This window comes from Chrysochloris asiatica, unplaced genomic scaffold (genome assembly GCF_000296735.1).
Source record: "Chrysochloris asiatica unplaced genomic scaffold, ChrAsi1.0 scaffold00117, whole genome shotgun sequence".
NCBI lineage: Eukaryota > Metazoa > Chordata > Mammalia > Afrosoricida > Chrysochloridae > Chrysochloris > Chrysochloris asiatica.
In genome coordinates, this window is record NW_006408635.1 from 6,187,397 (window position 1) to 6,207,048 (window position 19,652).

Genomic DNA, 19,652 nt, shown 5'->3' on the forward strand with positions numbered 1-19,652 from the left:
TTCTTTCTTTCTTTCATAAGGGGTAACCCATGCTTAGCATCCATGTAAGCTTGAAATAAGCACGGTTGCACAGTGCTTTTCTCCAGCATCCAGCAAACTGACCAAATTCTACTAATGAAGAATGTTGTTTTAATACCTTTATATGTGTATGTTTGTTTGTGGGTTTGTACATGTCTTTTATATATATAATATATGAAAAATTCGTCTGTTAAACTGGATGTGCTTTTTGTTATTTTAAATAAAGTTTGCCCTACCTTTGTCTTTTTTTTTTTTTTTTTTTATTCCTCTACCACAGGATAGCTACAGCTCTCAGGGTATCTCTCAGCCCCCAACCCCAGGCAACCTGCCAGTCCCTTCCCCAATGTCCCCCAGCTCTGCTAGCATCTCCTCATTTCACGGAGATGAAAGCGATAGCATTAGCAGCCCAGGCTGGCCAAAGACTCCTTCAAGCCCTGTAAGTGGCTCTGGGTTTTTTTTTGTTTTGTTTTTTTTTTGGTTGTTGGTTGTTTTGTTTTTTTGTTTCGTTTTGGATTTTGGGGTTGTTTTGTTTTTGTTTTCTGGTAATGAATGAATTCTACTTTAATGCTTGCTCGTTGGTGTGTTTGATAAGACTTTTCCTTCATTCTGTCCGTGAGAGGGTTGTCTGTCTTTATGACAAGACTAGACACGAAATGAGTAACGTTTGCGTGTACCCTCGAGGGTTGACTTCTGGGAATGGAACGGTACCTCTCCACGGAGCATGCGTAGGGTTCAAACACCATCACACAGGTGACTTTGATTCTCTGTCTGATCCTTTGAGTGCTCAGTAAAGATCGGAAGAACGGATTCCTTCTCCGTGTGCATGGGAGCTAATAGCAGCCCTTGGGGAAAGGCTAAGTTGAGCCCCTGAACTAATTCTTGTCATGGGCAGTTCTGACTGAAGCATCTGATTTTAGAACTTCCCTGGAAATATCAGTATGACAATCGGGGCGCAGTTTAGCGTAACATCAGCCCTGCTGTGCTTCAATCCATTTGTCTGAAATTACCCCCAAAAAAACTGTAGAAAGTGTTCATGCATGAGAATAGAATGCTACTTTAGATCAAATTTTGTGTAGCTGTACCTATATGAAAATCACTTGAGAGAAAAGTTGTATCCTGCCCAGTCTAACTGATTATCTTAAAATTAAGCATGAATGTCTATATATTTTTAAGTGGCGACATAAGTATAAAGAATTTTTATTTTTAGCCTTAGTGTTCTGACTGGAAAACTGCCCCCCCCCTTTTTTTTTCCTTTTAAACCTACTAAGGAAATTAATTCTGTGCCATAAAAAAAGAAAGTAATGTTTCTTTAGTAACCTTTATTTTACGTTCATATAGGGTATCAAAAGATCTTTAAAAAAAAAAACCCAAGAGCCTTAACATGCAATTACTTGCCAAGAAGGCTTAATTAACACCCTAATTTTTGTAAGATGAGGCATTGGGAGCACAGCTCAGGGAAGATGAACCTGACTATGCGAATTCTGGCAACAAACCCAGAAAGGAGGCTGCTATTAATTATTCATGAACTGATTTAGACAGAGAGCTGAAGGCTTGAAGAGTTGGTTGTACCAGTAAATGGTTGTAAAATTCGCTCAGAGTACTAGCCTTAACCAGCATCTTCCTTTTCAGAGGATGAGGGGGAGGCATCCATATACCTTCTCTGTAGACAAATGTTTCACTTTTGCAACAACTGAGATGAAATGTCAAATGTAAACCACTCCCCACGTGGGTTCAGCAGAACTATTAAGAAAGGCGTGCTCATGCACCTCTTGAATTTTGGTGTCTTCCTGCCAGTGGTGTTGAGTCTCAGAAGGCAGCCAACATTGTGCTTCTTGTTCCATAACCTACCCTGATTTTATAGGGTTGTCTTTTTTTTTCTTCCTAATCATTGGAAAAGCATTTATGGGTCAGCAATACTTTCAGACTCACAGGTAGAACTTTTGTTTGCATTCAAACACTTTCGTTGGCTCAGAGAGAGAATTTCAGAGGTTGAAAAACCTTAAGGTAGTCATTAATAGTGATTGATTTTGTTTAAAAGAGTATATGTTTAAAAACTCCACCTGGCTGATTGCTGAATCCTAAAGTGATTGAGATACTATATTTTTCACTTACCAGCCACCCTGTCACAGATTATCAAACCAATGATCAAAAATCCCATTTGCTACTTAAATTTAAGGGAAAAAAAGCACTGGACTGCAAACCACGGTTGGCAGTTCAAACCCACCAACTGCTCTTTGGAAACACTGCGAGTCAGAACCAACTCGATGGCACTTAAAAACAACAGTACAATCATACTTGAAATTGTACACTACATTTTTCCTAAATATTTCTCTTTACATAAACGCTCCGTGTAAGTGGTTCTCTGTTTAAGAACTTTGAGGCAAAGTCCATCTTACGAGGTAGTAGATAAAGACTAAAGGAGCTTTAATAGTAGCAGAAAATGCTAAGCTACTGCCCTGCTCTGAGAAAGCGGCCTTTCTTTGGAATGAGGTACTAATGAAGAGGGGGACCAAAGCGACTGTAAATGAAAGGGCCTCAGATGATCCCTTCCACCAAAACACCACAAATCTATGCACCTCAGAAGCATTCAGCTGCTCCTTCTGAGCTACAACTTGAATTTGACACTTAGACTTGCTCTTCACAGTTTCCTTAATCAAGCCTTTGTAACAGCAGGCCTGAAATGGACTAAAATCTGAAGACATTCCACACTTTGTGTATCAGAGACCAACTTTGTTTTGTTACAAAACACTCCAAAATAAAATGAAACATTTGCATATACACATATCACCAGGCATATGGTAAAGACGGCTGAGATGTAAATCTACCCTGAAAGAACTGGAGGGAAAATGTGCTTAGAGACTTAATGAAATCATACACAAGGACAGCATTTGTGGAGCCATAATAATGTCTGGTTGTCATGTGTCATCAGTTTCCATTCCGTTTTCTTGCCTCCACAAAGACAGTGAGGGTTTCAGAGCAGTTGACAACACCCGACGCTGTAGATACAGGGTCAGCCTTAGTGCCCTGGAGAAAGTGACCCTTTTGTGGAAGGTTCTGTTGGCTTGTCCATTGTCAGTGTATGGAGAATATTATAATGACATTGATCTAATGTCTGTGAGCAAAAAAGGCATTGGGAAGAATGATGAAGTCTGTGATGTTAACGGTTTTGTTTATAATGTTTCTCTGTTGAGATAGGCACCCAGTCATAACTAGTAATCAGTAAAATAGACCTGAAGGTTGGGGTCAAAATGAGAAGTGCTGTCAGTGGACACGCTCCCGTCTCACTGGGCATGCTGTCACGTGAGCGTGACTCATTTGAGCTCTTTCCCGAGGATGTTTGAGTCAGTCGTGAGTCTCATCTGGATGTTCCCAGACCTTCGCTGCCTTCTCGTCCACTTGCGCCTCACTCACAGAAGAATCAGCCGCCCAGACACAGAAGTGGATAGGAGACTAACACAATTGCACGCAAAATGTGTACTCGTTCACATGTGTTCCTGTGTAACGTGAAACAGATAACGGCCGATTCAGATTGTTGTTGTTGTTAAGTGCTGTCGAGTCGATTCCGACCCATAGTGACCCTTTTATAGGGTTTCCAAGGAACAGCTGGTGAGCTTGAACCACCAACCTTACAGTTCAAACAACTTTGCAGTCTGACGCATTAGCCCACAGCGCCACCCCAGGACTCTGTTGATTCAGATTAGGCAGCTAATATTGGGGGTGGGGTGCTTTTCAAAGACTACACAGAATGGGAGCCGGTAATTGACATATAGATAACTTTTCCTACATTTTAGTGCCACAAAAATGTTTTTTAGACAATCTAAAAATTATGAAACATTAAAGCTATTCTAGTAAAAAATAGTTTAAAATGTCCTGATTTTAAAAGAGCCAGTTGAGACACACAAGTTTTTTGAATCTAAGGTCATTTACCAAAAAAAGCAAGAAAAGCTAAAACATAAAGATAACAAGATGTCATAACTATTACGCCTGCTTCAGATTAACAGAAATCTGCTCCTTTTGTAAGGCAGAGGTAAGGTTCCCTCAGGCTCGGTGCTAGACTCATTATGAACTCGTCTCCAGAAACTCCATCCATGACCAGAAACAGTACTTAGGATGCTGGGAGAGTGAGTCCGATTTTAAGTTGAAAATCATTGCTTATATTCCTCTTCTGTTTAAGCCAAATCTCAAACGTTTACTTCTCAATTTTTCACAAGTGAGATGCAAGAGGAAACTTTTTAAAAGTGTAATTTTATTAATTTTTTCCCTTTGCATTCTTAGTATTTCAAATTTTCATTTTTGAAAAACAGACTTTTTTTTTGTGGTGTATAGCCCAAAAGGGGAAAAAAAAAAAAAAAAAAAAGCTTAGTATGGACATTTAAAAAATTCCTAATACTCGCTTAATGATGGAAAAATATTTTTAAATGTATGAGAATCTGGTACAAAAGTATGTTAGGACACTTTCCTTCCATATTCAGGTATTCTTTGGTTATAAAAGTAAAAGTTTAGAAAATAAATTTTTAATGCATCACTTGCATGTAAAATGCTTTATACAGTTTTAGTAGGGATATACAGACATGTTTATGTTAATGTGTGTATAACAAATAAGTATACTTGTCTAAACTAATTTTCAGGGGATTTACAGTTTTACTTCAGAACTGAAGTAAATTCTAAAAGGTCACACTATTTTTTATCTTTTCATACACACCGATCATTACCCAGTTTTTTATGTTTATCTTGGCGTTCTCTAGAGAAGCAGGATTAGGAGATTATCTACACAGAGAGAAAGATTGATTTTAAAGAATTGGCTCACGAAATTGTGAGGGCTGGCCCAAAATCTGTAGGTCAGGTGACAGACTTAGAGATTCCTGCAGCGAAGTGTCCCAAAATGGAATAGGTCAGAGACCAGGAGGAATGAAGAGAGAAGGAGTTTGGGCAAGAAGTCTGTTTATAGTTCTTCAGGAGGGCCCACCCACATTATGAAAGGTGACCTGCTTGAGACCACCTGATTTAATCACAAGTAGCAACATCGTAAGAGCCACTAGACTGTGTTTGACCAGACTAGTGGACTCCACACCCTAACCAAGGCAACACAGAAAATTAACCACCATAATATTTGATAAGATCTGAAGCCTCAATAATTCTAGAGCTGAGGTGTCAAATCTCTGTTGAAAAGACCCTTCACACACCCCTCATGGAGAGCTGCCACCTCACAGCTCAACCTGTCTCGTCCTCAGACATGGGCTTGGCTGTTCCTGGAGACCCTTTTGTCAAACAAGGTGTAATATCTCAGTGGCAATCATATTTAACCAAAAGGAGAAAAAAAAAACAATACATTGAAAATGATTTTAATCGCAATTATAATGAAAAGAGTTCAAAAGACCTCAGTCTCAGATACTGGAGTCCTGATGTGGCCCTGTCGGATAAGCACTGGACTGCTAACCACAGATTAGGGCTTCAAACCCACCAGCTGCTCCTTGGACACCTTACAGAGGATCACCAGGAGTCGAAAACAACTGAGTGTCACTTGACAACAATTGCCAATGTAAAAATGTATGTGAATGAAGTGAATTGTGTTGCTCCCAGGAATTCTTTATTGAGAAGTCATTGTGCACAATAGCCCTGAAACTGCAGACATTCCAGATAGATAAATATTGTCACATACGCAAGATAAAAAGAGAAAGGGAGAAAAAATACAGTATTTAGGGCTAATAGCGTTCCCTGCCCAGTAGGTGTACTTCATGTATATAGAAATAGCGGCGGGTGGCATTTTAGAACTCTACATAAAGGTGTAAATAGACCCATAAAAGACCAAGAATTAGAACATCAATATAAACTACACAATAATTACTCATGAATAAAAACCAAACCAAACCCACCTGCCAAGTCAATTTCCAGCTCCTGGCGCACCCATAGGCCAGCGTAGGACTCCACAAACAGGATTTCTCTGTAAATCCTTACTGAAGCAGACTGCCTCATCTTCCAACGAGTACTGCTGGGACTGAACCACCAACCTTTCAATTAGTAGGCTAACGCTTAACCCACTGTGCCACCAGGTCTCCTTGAAGGCCAGTGTATATGTTTATCCTTAAATATTCTGGGAATATGAAATAGCAACACTGTTTGACTATTAAAAACACAGTTGCTTGAGAAATGTGTTAATTACGGAATCGTCCCTTTGACAGAGAAGTTCAAGAATCTTAAATGTAGGGAGAAGTTGGGTGTCAAGATTCAGTGCCAACACTTCAGTTGCCCATTAATTTTTAATGTCCCCAAACCAGCATGGAGCCCACACCTCTGGCTTCTGTGATGGGTGACCTCACTTAGTTTTTATCAAGCCTTAGGGGTTGCTCCTCCGTGTCATCTGGAAATTCAATGGGAGACACACGGTAGTCACCTAGGTTTAGACAAAGAGAAGTAGGCACCCATGTTGTTGGGGTTCTGATATTTTGTGAATTTGGGGGGTGTTTTTGCCTCCCCTGTGAGAATTCTATGGGGGAGAGCACCCTTTTATTTTTAAAATGACGTGAAGCATCTTTGGAAACTTGCCTTCTGAGATTCAATGCTTAGAACAGTAAAATTTAAAAAAAAGGTTTGGGTTTCTCCATTTTTGTTTTTGAAGTGTATAAAAGGGGGAGTGTGGGCCCTTTATTTAAAGTCAAAGTAAATTTTTAACTAAGGAGATGTATTGCTTGTGCCTGAACTAGTAGCCTTCATTCCTAAGTGTTCTGGGAGGGTGGACGTTGTTAAGTTTCGTGTCTTTTTGGATTTGCTGTTTCATTGCTTTTCCCTCACCTTCTTCCCTGGCCCTCTGTTCATCCATATCCAAATGCTCCTCCCGGACCCTTAGAAGTCCAGTTCATCCACCACCACTGGGGACAAGATCACAAAAGTGTATGAGTTGGGGAATGAGCCAGAGAGGAAGCTGTGGGTGGACCGATACCTCACTTTCATGGAAGAGAGAGGCTCCCCTGTCTCCAGTCTGCCTGCGGTGGGCAAGAAGCCCTTGGACTTGTTCCGACTCTACGTGTGCGTCAAAGAGATCGGCGGCTTGGCCCAGGTAAGAACGAGTGAGCATGCAATCAGTGTGCTGACAGTAGATGTATGTTCTTACCGTGGCTTCCTTTGAATATGTGAACGCCATGGTTTTCTCACAAAGAAGACACTGAACAGGTCTGTATACTGGGGCAGGGGGTACCTGGGAGTCCTGCCGCTGCCCGCAACTCAAAATAATCTTGGTAGGTCGTTCATGAAGACCTACGTCATGAACATAACTGTGCCAGGATTTTGTGGAGTTAGTTGTCCAGGAGTTCAGAAATGCTTTGAAAATGACTGAGTTGATTATCTAGCTCAGATATAAATCATATTCACTGGTCCCCTCCTCAGAACATTGAGTCGTACTTCTAAAACCAGGTCCATGAGGAGAAGACATCAGTGTTGCAGGGCTAGGATATGTGGGGCAGGAGAGGGGACTAGGGACCGAAATTTCAGGAGTGCCAGCCTTAGCTTGTCTGACTCTGAGAAGGGGGTGCCTTCTCAAAGCTTACAGCCTTGTTGTTGTGAAATGCCGTGGAGTCGGCTCCTACTCGTAGAGACCCTGCGTAGTGTTTCCCTGGTGGATTTGAACTGCTGACTTTGTGGTTCACAGTCCAGTGCTGATGCTACAGTGGCATGTCAGGAGTTGGGCTTTAGTTGAATGTGTATGGACATGTCCTGTCATGGGGACAGGGAATGTATGCCAGGCTCTGTGCCTGTCACTGCTTGTCTGTCTAAATGCCCCTAAGATTCCAGGGTCACTGGCCCCACAGAACAGCTGAGGACAATCTCGGGTTGCAGGATTGTGGACCATCACTCAGGGCTAGGGGGGAAGCCAGGTGTGTGTGCCTGATATGAAAACGTGTGCTCTTTCCCAATGTCAGCTTCCTCAGTGACCAAGGTAAGTACAGGCTTACGTGTGCTATTTACTAATCTGTAGTGGGCAGTTTCACATGTTTTTCACCACATCAGGGATTCTGCCTCTAGGTCTGACTGACATCCATCTCTCACCCAACCCCACAGCAGCTTCCTATTGAACGAAAGCCTCTTTTCAAATTCACCATCCCTGACAGGAACAAAGTACCCAGTATGCAAGGTAAACATGGGCTTACTTCTGTGTGCTTATTAATGTGTAGTTTCACACGTTCTTCACCACATCTGTGTTGAAATCCATGTGAAATGATTCCCGACAGATGAGTAAGTACGCACCAGTAAGCCTGTGATTACCTTTCAGATTGAGCACTCCACCCCTGGTCTTACCCCATACTTCCTGTTAAGTGCCATCAAGTCGATTCCGACCCACAGCGACCCTGTGTAAGGTTTCAGAGGAGCAGCTTGAACCACCAACCTTGCAGTTCAAATGGCTTTGCAGTCTGGCTCATTAGCCCACAGCGCCACCCCAGGCCTCCTAGCTGTTCTTAAAGCCTAGTGAGACAGTAGAAATGACTAGAGAGTCTTAACCTTCCCAAGACAACAATTATCTTCTGCTTTCATTTTTTTGTTGTAACCAGTGTTTCCAGTAATGGAGGACATTTTGAATGAAATGGAGGAAAAAACTTTTTTTGAGGTAATATGGATTTTGATGAATTAGTGGGATACATATGTCCCAAGAATCTCTGATGCTGGAGTTCGTAGGATAAGGCCCAGTTCTTCAAATTTACACAGTTACACAACCTCCACCAAATGGTGACACACACAAAGAGTGGGATAAGCGTTTCCCACTAAACCCTAGAGGTGGAAGATGCAGGTGGACCCTATCTCCATGAGAGGGTTAAAGTGGTCATCACCTGGGCCCCTCCCCTTTCTGGACCCAGGTGATGTTAGTATCAGTCCAGCAACACACCTGGGCCCAGGTGGAACGTCTGTGGCTACAGACAAGGACCGCTCCTCTATCCACACTCACCAAGGCTGCCCTGGCCTCATGCCATGTGGGACACCGGGAGACCAGGAACCTCTTTGTTCTTGCCTTGCTCTCTACGGTCAGCCCCACTGCCGAAGAGAGAGCTGCCTGGGAGACAGTTTGTGTGGACGCTCCTTCTGCTACAAATTGTGTGAGGCCAAGCAAATGGACAAGGAAAGGAGAGATCATTATACACCCCTCTCTCTGCCCCCAGACACCCTTACCCCTCCCTCTGACCCCAGACTCCCTCCAGACACCCTCACCTCTCTCTCACCTCAGATACCCTCACCCCAGACACCTTCACCCCTCCCTCACCCCCCAGGCACCCTCACCTCTGCCCCAAACACCAGACACCCGTCACCTCCCACCCCATTCCCAGACTCTCGGACTTTGTAGAACGTTCCATGTGGCTATTGCTGACTGACTGTGACTGTGTCAGGAATGTGCATGAGCATGTGGGGTCAGCAAATGGAGAACCCTGCTGGCTGCTAAGGAGGGTTGGGGGCATGTGGCTGGTGGTGCCATGGGGAATTGCTGGCCTCCCACCCGAAGCCACCGTAGGCCTCATGTCTACAGCCATGCATTCTATCCCAAGAGAGTAGATCGGTATCGGGCATGTGTAAGAGCAATCAGTGCTTTGAAAAATGAGGCTTTCTGCTCTTGTAAAGATTTACAGCCTTGGAAACCCTGTACAGGGTCACTATGAGTTGGAACCGACTCCACGGCACGTCACAACAAAAAGTACAACGTAAATAGACATCAAAAAGTCAGTGTTTTCTTAAAAACCACCAACACCTTTCCCCCTGCTACTCAGCATGGGATGTCAGCACACAGCGTGTTCCCCAAGCCCTTCACCGACCTCCATGTTCCACTGGTGTCATTGACCTTCCATACTATATAAGTACTGACTGCCAACCACAAGGTCCACAGTTTGATCCCACCAGCCGCTCCATGGGAGATGCGGCTTTCTGCTTCTGCAAAGGTTTAATGGCTGGGAAACCCTGTAAAAGATCCCTATGATTGGAACCCACTCGATTGCACTTAACAACAACCATTCCCAAGCAGTAACCCAAAGGGGAAACGAAGGCCTAAAATCAGGGTGTCTTCCTTTGTGATTTCCTCATCTCCCAGCCAGTCTAAGCAAGACACCCCTTGGGTGGCAGGAAGGAGTGTGGGTGCTCAGTCCATCAGCAGACCACAGGGAGCGCAGCTAGCGGGGTCTAGAGTCTGGCTGTTGGGCCAAGGCTGGGTCTTCTTGACTCCACATTATGCTCCCTCCCCACCAGGACCCCTGGCATGCAGGACACACCCAGGTGCTCCAGGCTCAGTCCCGCAGGGATCTTCAATGTCCACAGCACTCTGCCCTGCTCAAATTCACTTGTAGATGCCTCTTCTTTCTTTTCTTTTTGAACTAAAGGTGAGATGAATGGTGACCAGGACCCCAGCCCCCGAGCCAGGCAGCTTCCTTCTATGGCTTCTCCCTGTAAATGCTGTCTGTGTGCTACGGGGTGGGAACCATGCCCATAAGTTACAACAGGCAAATAAAAAAAGTCAACCTCAAGACATTAAGTGTTTTCCTCTCTGTTTTGTCTCCTGGCTTAAACAAGCCATTTTGCTGCAAACCAATGATCCTGCCATTTTTCTTGCCAGGTTAATAAAAACAAGAAGTGGCGTGAGCTGGCAACCAACCTCAATGTTGGCACTTCGAGCAGCGCAGCCAGCTCACTGAAAAAGCAGTACATCCAGTACCTGTTTGCCTTCGAGTGCAAGATCGAGAGAGGGGAGGAGCCGCCGCCTGAGGTCTTCAGCACCGGGGACACCAAGAAGCAGCCCAAGCTCCAGCCGCCCTCTCCTGGTGAGTGGGGGAACTGCAGCGGCGTGCTCGTCCAACCACCCAGGCTCTGGGCTGGACATTATAGTAGCACAACTACTATTTTTGTATTGTTTTTATTTATTATTATTATTACTTAACTCAATCTACATTGGCAGCAATTAAGTGAGAATACCACTTTGCAGTCACCATTCCTTTGCTTTACCTTAAAATTAACTCAAAAGAAAGTTCTGTGGCTTTATTCCCTACACAAGTGTTTTAAAATTCTTCCTCTAACTCTACGAAGGACTCCTGGTGTGGTGATGGAGGATAAGTACTACACTGCTAGTTGCAAGGTCGGCAGTTCAAACCCACCAGCCACTCCTTGGGAGCCATCTAGAGGGTGTCTGTGAGTCAGAACTGACTAGATGGTAATTAGCAACACTTACAAAATAAATATCCCTTCTAACTAATACTTGGAATACTGCAGTGCAACTGGAAAATGCATCCCAGCAGGGTAGACAGCGAGCTTGAGACAGCTCTGCCTGTCCGACAAGCATATGTGCCCTTAGGAAAATGAAACCGGAACGTAGTTTGGTGTTCAAGTTCTCACTTGAGGAAGGGAGTTCAACAAAATGTCATGACAGATGTCTGTTAAACACTGTTTCTGAAACCAGTTGCCGCTGAGTTGTCTCCAATTCTTAGCAGTGCCGTGTGTGTCAGAGTAAAATTGTGCTCCTTAGGGTTTGCAATGGCTGGATTTTCAGAAGTAGATCGCCAGCCCTTTCTTCTGTAGTTCAGTTAGCAGCGGAGCCTGTTAACTATTTGCCCTATCCAGGGACTCCATTTCTGAAATGGGGCCTCTTCTTCTACCAGTCAGCTCTTTTTTTCCCCCTTTCCCTTTTTTTAAAACAGTTTTTATAACAACGTTACCATTTTAACTGTACAAAAGAGCTGGGATTGTAGATACACCTCTGATAGTCCAAATGGAGTCCAGGTCCTGGGAAACAGGAAGTGGTAGAAGTCCAACTTCCTGTTCATGATGTTGTCATGATATCCAGCCATAGCGAGACCATGTCCTCCATGGGCACGGGGCCAGTGTGATTGTCTGAAGCTCAGAAGGACACATGGCTGGGCTACTGGGATGTTGCTTCCATCATCAAACATCCCATGAGTCAGGGGCTTCTCTCATTCCATGGCGACCGTCAAGGAAGCATTATTATTCTCATCGAAGGAAAAAAATGATACCCAGCCATCATTTGCTTCATCGGGGTCTTGTTTTTTATTGTAGTGAAAATATCGGTAACAAAGCATTTTGCTGTTTCAACCATTTTGGGGTACAGTTCAGTGACATGCATTATGTCCGCCATGTTGTGTAACAGTCACTATTGTCCCCTTCCCAATTTCCCGTCACCCGGAACTGGAGCTCAGCACCCTCTAAGCAGTCTCTCCCCATCTCCTCCACCCTTTCACCGCTGGTAAATGTAACACTACTTTCAAAAACTTAACTTTAAGCAGAAATTTCTATCATTTGAAGTCAGTTTTTCCAAAGAGACCATTGTTGTTGTGTTAAGTGCCGTCGAGTCGGTTCTGACCCATAGCGACCCTGAACAGGGTTTCCAAGGCTGTAAATCTTTACGGGAGCAGAAAGCCTCATCTTTCTCCGGCGGAGCGGCTGGTAGTTTTGAACTGCTGACCTTGCGGTTCGCAGCCCGATTCGTCACCACTACGCTAGCAGAGCTCTTAAAGAGACCATTGTTTTAGTTTGTTCTTCACAGGCACGTATGAGCAAGCTAAAGCAAAAGATTCCTGAGGAACATTCTGTTGTTGTTGTTGTTGTTATTAAGTGCTATTGAGTTAGTTCCGACTCATAGCAACCCTGTATAGAGTTTCTGAGTTGCAGGTGGTGGGTCTGAACCACCAGCCTTGCAGTCAAACCAACGTTACGGTCAAGTGCTTACCCTGCAGTCTCACGTCTTCATTTGTTTTCAGCAGTTGCTGCAAATCAACTAAGTCCCATGGCTGTATCTAAGAGTGTACTAAGTCAAACACTGGATCCCAGTTTGGGTTTGGCAAATAGGAATCTGGAGTCCTGGGGTGGCACTGCGGGTTAATGCGCTGGACTGCAGTCGGTTTGAGTCACAAGGTCGGGCCTTCAAGCTCACCAGCCACTCCTTGGGAACCCTGTATAGTGTCACTATGAGTTGAAACTGACTCGACAGCACGTAACAACAGTACAATCTGTCCTCCTGTTGTGGCCCTGCAGGATCAGCACTGGACTGCTAACCACAAAGTCGGCAGTTCAAACCCACCAGCTGATCCTTGGAAGTCCTATACAGGGTCGATATGAGTCAGAATCGATTCAGTAGCACTTAACAACAACAATAGGACTCTGGAGTCCCTGGTGGCACAAACAGTTAAGCACTTGGTGACCAACAGAAAGCGTGGTGTGCAGACCTACCTAGAGGCACCTGGGGCAGAAGGTCTAGCAATGTGTTTCTACCCAGGTCGCAACCTTGAGAACCTTATGGAACAGTTTCATTGGGCACACTTGGTGTCCCTGTGAGTGTGACAGTCCATTCTTAACAATTGTCCAAAGGGAGCACCAATCTAATGAACCAGGAAGTCGTGGAAGTCAAACTTCCTGTCATCACCAGGATGTCAGTGCAGTGCCGGAGCACACCCCCATGCGCACGGTGTTACTTGGATTGCCGGAAGACAGTTGCTCGAGAGCCTCAGCTCAGAAGGCTGTGTGGCTGGGCTGGTGGGTTGGTTTGGTTGGCACCGTTTTGTTTTGTTTTGTTTTTCCATGTGAGTCTAAAATTAAATTCTGTGCCTGTCAGGGAGCTGTAACACCCCCCACCCCCAGCTCCTGATTGTTGCCTTGGGGTGTGGTCTGCATCTGTCAGGGTCTGCATCTGGCTATGGGGATCTCCGTACCATAAACCTGTAAGGTCTGTGGAGGTCTTTGCCTGGACTCCTGGGTCCTTCCTGGGGCAGTGGGGTGAGCAGGCCCGGGTGGGGGTGGGACATCCAATGAATGCCTCCCTAAGCAAAACCCATCCATCTTTGCCGGCGGGTGGCTGGCAGAGTTTCTAGTATTCCCTGACAGGTGATGTCACAGAGACGTAGAACTGAGAACGGGGATCAAGTTGTCAACAGAGGTGCCTGGGAACCAACCTTTAGGCACTGGGGCCTGAGGTCATGTCCTGCCTGGACACCAGGTCCAGCGAGGAGGCTGGCTGCCCTTCTAAAGCCTCGGGACCCTCCCATTGTTGGCTCTGGGGTGTCCCAGCTAAGCCTCTGAATGGACTTTCCAGAGGCTGCAGTAGTATTTTTCCCTGAAAGGAGAGGAAAACACTAGCAGGAGGGTGGCCTTTTCCATTGTTTTCATTAGCTGTAAACGAGGCTCTTCCTGAACCCCCAGCTAGGGAGCCAGACCTCCAGGGAAATGGGGCCCTGTGGTGGGGTCCCTGGCAGTGTAGGAATCTGGAAGCCTGGGGAGTCCGGTCAGCAGGGTTCTCCTTTATGCTGTCTTTACCACTTTCTTTTAATTTTCATTCTAAGGGTTTTGCCACAATTTCGTTTCTAAGCATGAGAGGATATGTTTTTCTCAAAGGTCTCTGCCTTCAGTGTTCATCTTTCCAGCATCTCTGAGGGTATCCCTAAACCGCCCTGGGTCTGGGAGTGGCCAGACCGGATTTCACAGCTGCAGCCCTCTGTGGATGGGATCTGTTCAGGCCAGCCTCTGACTCCTGCCTGGCGCACTCTTCTGATTTGTTTAACCTCATTTCCTCTAAAACACAGTGGGAACAATGGCAGTTGTAGCAAGCCTGGGGAATGTTATATGATAGGAACGCTGACTATGAAATGAAACGATACTGCTTACCAGCAGCCGGTCCAGCCCTCTAGGCGGGATGTAGTGTATTGTAAACTCCAGGGGGGCAGGGATTTTTGTCTAGAGGCATAGAAAAGATGCTGGACTATAGTAGGCACATTATTTTGTCCATAAATATTTAATTAATTTATCAATGAAACCAATGCCTGTGGCTGTGATTGATTGATGATAAAGCAGGAACCCTTACATATTTTTTTCCTTAGGTGTAGATAGTAGTGGTTGTGTGCCGTTGAGTCAGTTCTGAATTGTAGTGACCATACCTAAGGTTTCCAAGGCCGTAAATCTTCACAGGAACAGAAAACCTCCCTCATCTTTCTTCTGCAGAGCGGCTGGTAGATTCGAACTGCTGATCTTGCAACTAGCAACCTAGTGTGTAACCCACTACACTGTTGTTGTTGGTAAGTGCCGTCAAGTCGGTGCCCACTCATAGCGACCTTGTATAGGGTTTCCAAGGAGTGACTAGTAAGCCTGAACCACCGACTTTGCAGTCCAGTGCATTAATCCACAGCGCCGCACCAGCTATAGTTAAAGCCAACTCTGAAAACTCTAGGAACAGACATTAAAGCACCTCAAAGCTGTCTGACCTGTAGTGTAGACCCCTGCAGACACAGAGCAGCCGTTGAGCGACATTAGTTAGGCCCATTGCTAATTTACATCTTTGCTCGCAGCTAATGCTTCTCATTGCCGAAGACCCAGAATTAATTTTTCTCGTTTGTTTTTGTTTATTTCTAAGATAACACAGTAGTGCATCACACAGATACACTGTCCTCATCCCATCTTTTGTGCCCTTTGTTGTTGTTGTTGTTGTGTGCCGTGGAGTCAGTTCCGACTCATAGCGACCCTAGACGTGTAGATTATCTCCAGTACAAACAACACAGAGTATATTTCTGTCTCTAGACTTCTTTTTATGCGATTATTTTCCTGGGATAAACACCCAGGAAAGCAATTACCCAGTCAAAAGGTAGACATGGGTTTTATGGCTCATAAGTGAATTGTGCTACTAAATACTTTTTTTGGGGGGCGGGGGAAGCTTTTACTAATTTTTACTGTAAACAACATAAGAATAAATAATGTTACTACATCATTATCAGCATGTTGCTATTTGTAATAGGATGGTGACCTGTCTAAGGGGCCCCAGAATACTGGTAGGGCACTGCAGTAGGATAATGCATTGACCACGAGGTCGGTGGTCCAAGCTCACCAGTCGCTAACTCGATGGCACTTAATAACAAGAGTCCTGGCTGTGACACTGCAGGATAAAGCACTGGACCACAAGTTTGACTTGAACCTCAAGGCCGTCGGTTCAAACCCACCAGCCACTCAACGGAAATCCTAGACAGGGGCGCTATGAGTCAGAACGGAATCAATAGCACTTAAAAACAACAGTGGTTAAAGCTCTGGAAGACTGATTATAAAGTTGACAGTTCGTACCCACCAGCTGCTCTGCGTGTCTGACAGGCTGGGCTCTCTAATGACTATGTTGGGTTTGACTGTCCTGTTTTAATCCTTTTTCTCAGCGGCAGACAAAGAGGTGCTCACTCCCTTGGTATTGCCTACAGTTTTCTTTCTCGTTTCTCTTGGTTGTCAGCTAACTCAGGATCCTTACAAGGTCCACAGACCCCACAATCCACTGGCAGTAACTCGATGGCAGAAGTGCCGGGTGACTTGAAGCCTCCGACTCCAGCTTCCACCCCCCACGGACAGATGACCCCGATGCAAGGTGGCAGGTATGTGAGAACGACATGCTTTCCTGGAGGAAACGGTGTTCCCCGGGGAGCTGGATCGTTGTCGTTTGTTTGGGATGGTTATTGGCTCTGGTGCATCATCCAAGCACAGTGTTCCAAGGGTCCTCTTGAGGCATCCTTAACCTTTCCTGTTGCATCCCTTCAGAAGCAGTACAATCAGCGTGCACGACCCCTTCTCAGACGTCAGCGACTCGTCGTTCCCCAAACGCAACTCCATGACCCCGAACGCCCCATACCAACAGGGCCTGAGCATGCCAGACATGATGGGCAGGATGCCCTACGAGCCTAACAAGGACCCCTTCGGTGGGATGAGAAAAGGTACTCGGGCACCTCCAGGGGCTCGGGCCAGAGGCCTCCCTTCCCTCTGCCGTTCCTCAGTCAGTTCACCTCACACACATTTGGGGGTCTCAGCTTGAGTCCCAGCTCCCCACCTACTAGATCCAGAAAGTGACTTCCTGTCTCCATGCCTCCCGCTTCCTCATCTAGAAATTGGGGTGATACCAGGCCCTGCCTGAAAAAGGGTGTTGTGAGGTTTAAATTTGTGCACAACATGTTCTTGGGTGGGGAGTCAGCTGCTTCTCAGGCCACCAGCGCTGTCCCAGGCTCTGTGCTAAGGTCCCGGCAGGTCCCACAGCACCCCTCCCCTCATAGGGGCCACAAATCTGGAATGAAAGACTGTGCTTGCTGGAAGGAGGACAACAGAGAGCAGTGGTTATTGGGAGGAAGCAGCGGGCAGAAGAAGAACCTGGTTGACAGAGGCAGTAGTGGTAGAATGACAGCCAGCCAGGGGAGAGGCAGCTTTGGAGGGAAGGTGCTAAGTGTGAGGACTGCCACGTGTCACCAGGGCCTTCCCGCCTCTCTCAGGGTATTGAGGAGTTTGGGACCTACCCTCCGAGAGAGGACGACATAGCAAGATGGCGTGACTAGTAGTTTGGTGGGTGGTGGCTGTGTGCCGTGGAGTCAGTTCCGACTCATAGCGATCCTGTATAGGGTTTCCAAGGAGCAGCTGGTGAGCTTGAACCGCCGACCTTGCAGTTCAGGCAGCTTTGCAGTCTGGCGCATTAACCCACAGCGCCACACCAAGACTCCGATAGGTATATTAGTGGGGGAAAATATTGAAAAATAGCAAGAGATACTTTTATGGAAGTACTTCTGGGATCCCTTATTGTGTTTCTGTTTTATTTAGATATTGGGGGCACAAGATTTTCTTGGTACATTCTCTGGGTAGAGAGAAATATAAAGCCCAAAGCCCTGCTGCCCACCAATGTTACAGGCCAGTGAAAGTCAGTATGAATACACTCAGAACTCTAAATACTGGGAGGTACCGACCACTTAGTTTAAAATTCTAGATAATACTATTTCAAGTAGGTATTTGTTATATAAAGCAAGATGATCTCATTTTGTCTTTTCAAAGTTTTCAAGTATCCTGCAAGACATGCAGTAAGCAGATGAGCTCAGGAGGCCAAAAGTCGAAGTTGTTGTTCAGGTTCCCCTCTGATCACATCTAGTACCATGAAAAGCCTCCTTTGCAATCAATGAGACCAGAAGAACTAGATGGTGCCCAGCTACCCATACTGAATGTTTTGATAAAAGATAAAAAAAGGTGGGAAACGCAGAAGAGAATTTCAAATTCTCATGGAGCCCAGCCTTTCTGGAGCTATTGAGGCTGGTTGAACGCCCCAAACTATTCCCTGAGATAATCTTTAAACATTAAACCAAAAATAGCCCCTGAAGTCTTCTTGAAACTGTTCGGCTAGCTTAATTAGTGAAGAACGTCTGCTTTGAGCATCATGCTCTTTTAGAGACCTGCCTGCTGGGATCAAAAAGATTAGGATGGAAAGTTTAGGAGGCAGTGAGTTGATGTTAATGAGAAACAATTCAGAGGAAGAAGGTGAGGTGGTTACACAACTTGAAGAATGCAGTCAGTGTCACTGAATTCTACATGTAAATCTGTTGACTCGGTGTTTGGTAGGTGAGTGCCGTGGGATAAAACACTGGACCACAAGGTCATTTTAAACCACAAATTTGGTGGTTCAGACTCACCAGTCACTCCTTGCAACCCTATACAGGGTCACTATGAGTCAGAACCAACTCGACGACACTTTACAACAATAAGAAGAATTTCTTTTAAAACACTGAGTCCTTGGGCCAAGTCCAAGGTCTTCATGGAAGGGGACTTCACAGGGTCTGGGCATTGGGAGGTGTGCAACCACATAAGTGTTGCCACAGTTATGCCTATTTAATACCTTGAACGATAATCGTATGTAAGACTGCGTGGCCCCTCACTTCCTCAAAGAGAATGATTCTGAGTCTTTATCGTACTTGCCAGTCAGCTTGGGAAAAAGAATTTTTCAAGCCTCTTTATTATTTCAGTTTGGATTTCCGAAATGGCTAGTGAAGTCATTCATCTTTTTGGATTCATCTTCTGTGAACGTTCATATATGCGTTTGCCCATTTTTAAGATTTGAATGTCCTTTTTTTCCTGTTCATTTTGTAGAACTATTTGCGTTCTAGGGAACTAAGCTTTCTAGCTTTAATTATGCTCCCTTCATTTCTCTGTGTTGAATAGACATTGTCATCCAAACAGATTGGTGTGAAACTGGTAAGGTGAAATATGTCAAGGTACATTACAGACACCTTTCACCCCTATTCAGCTTTGTTGTTAGCACTTCTCTATCAACCAATCAGGTTTATCAGCTCACAGAACTTTGTTGTTAGCACTTCTCTATCAACCAATCAGGTTTATCAGCTCACAGAACTTTAGTCAGCTTCTGCCTCGTGTAACACAGAAATGACCATTAGAAGCTGAAGAAAAGTCCTACTAATATATATTAATCCAAATTTATATTAGCAGGTTTAATTTGCCAACAGGCTAGTTTCTGGGTCTGACCCACTTTCTTCAAGCTCTAAACGGATGCGAATGTGCATCTCTGACCTAATTGGCTTTCTCCCTCAGCTAGAAATAGTTGTGTCTCATCCCGTCTGGAGCTATTCTTGCTCCCAAGTAATTTTCTCTTCTCCGATTTTGGAGTGAGGCGGTGGGAGTGTGTTTGTGGTAAGATTGTCACTCTCTTTCCTATGAGGGGAGGAATGAACTTTAAATGCAGTATTTTATTCCTAAAAACTACCCATGAGACCGTGTCAGGTGACCTCCTTTTAGACAAGAGTTAAACTCGGACCCAAGTAAGCAATGGATCTGGGCCCATATTAGCCTTTTATGTTACTGCTTCACAAGTAACCACACACTGAGCA

At 45.1% G+C, this 19,652-nt stretch overlaps 1 protein-coding gene across 2 annotated transcripts in view; it reads left to right on the forward strand.

Moving 5' to 3' along the window:
• ARID1B (AT rich interactive domain 1B (SWI1-like)) overlaps positions 1–19,652 on the forward strand; it is a 533,326-nt gene that overhangs the window by 499,526 nt on the left and 14,148 nt on the right. For both annotated transcript variants that reach the window (XM_006868451.1, XM_006868450.1), the window contains 4 exons: positions 6,863–7,072; positions 10,598–10,802; positions 16,244–16,382; positions 16,546–16,718. In XM_006868451.1, coding sequence (XP_006868513.1) covers positions 6,863–7,072; positions 10,598–10,802; positions 16,244–16,382; positions 16,546–16,718 — 727 coding nt within the window. The remainder of the gene's footprint in view (positions 1–6,862; positions 7,073–10,597; positions 10,803–16,243; positions 16,383–16,545; positions 16,719–19,652) is intronic.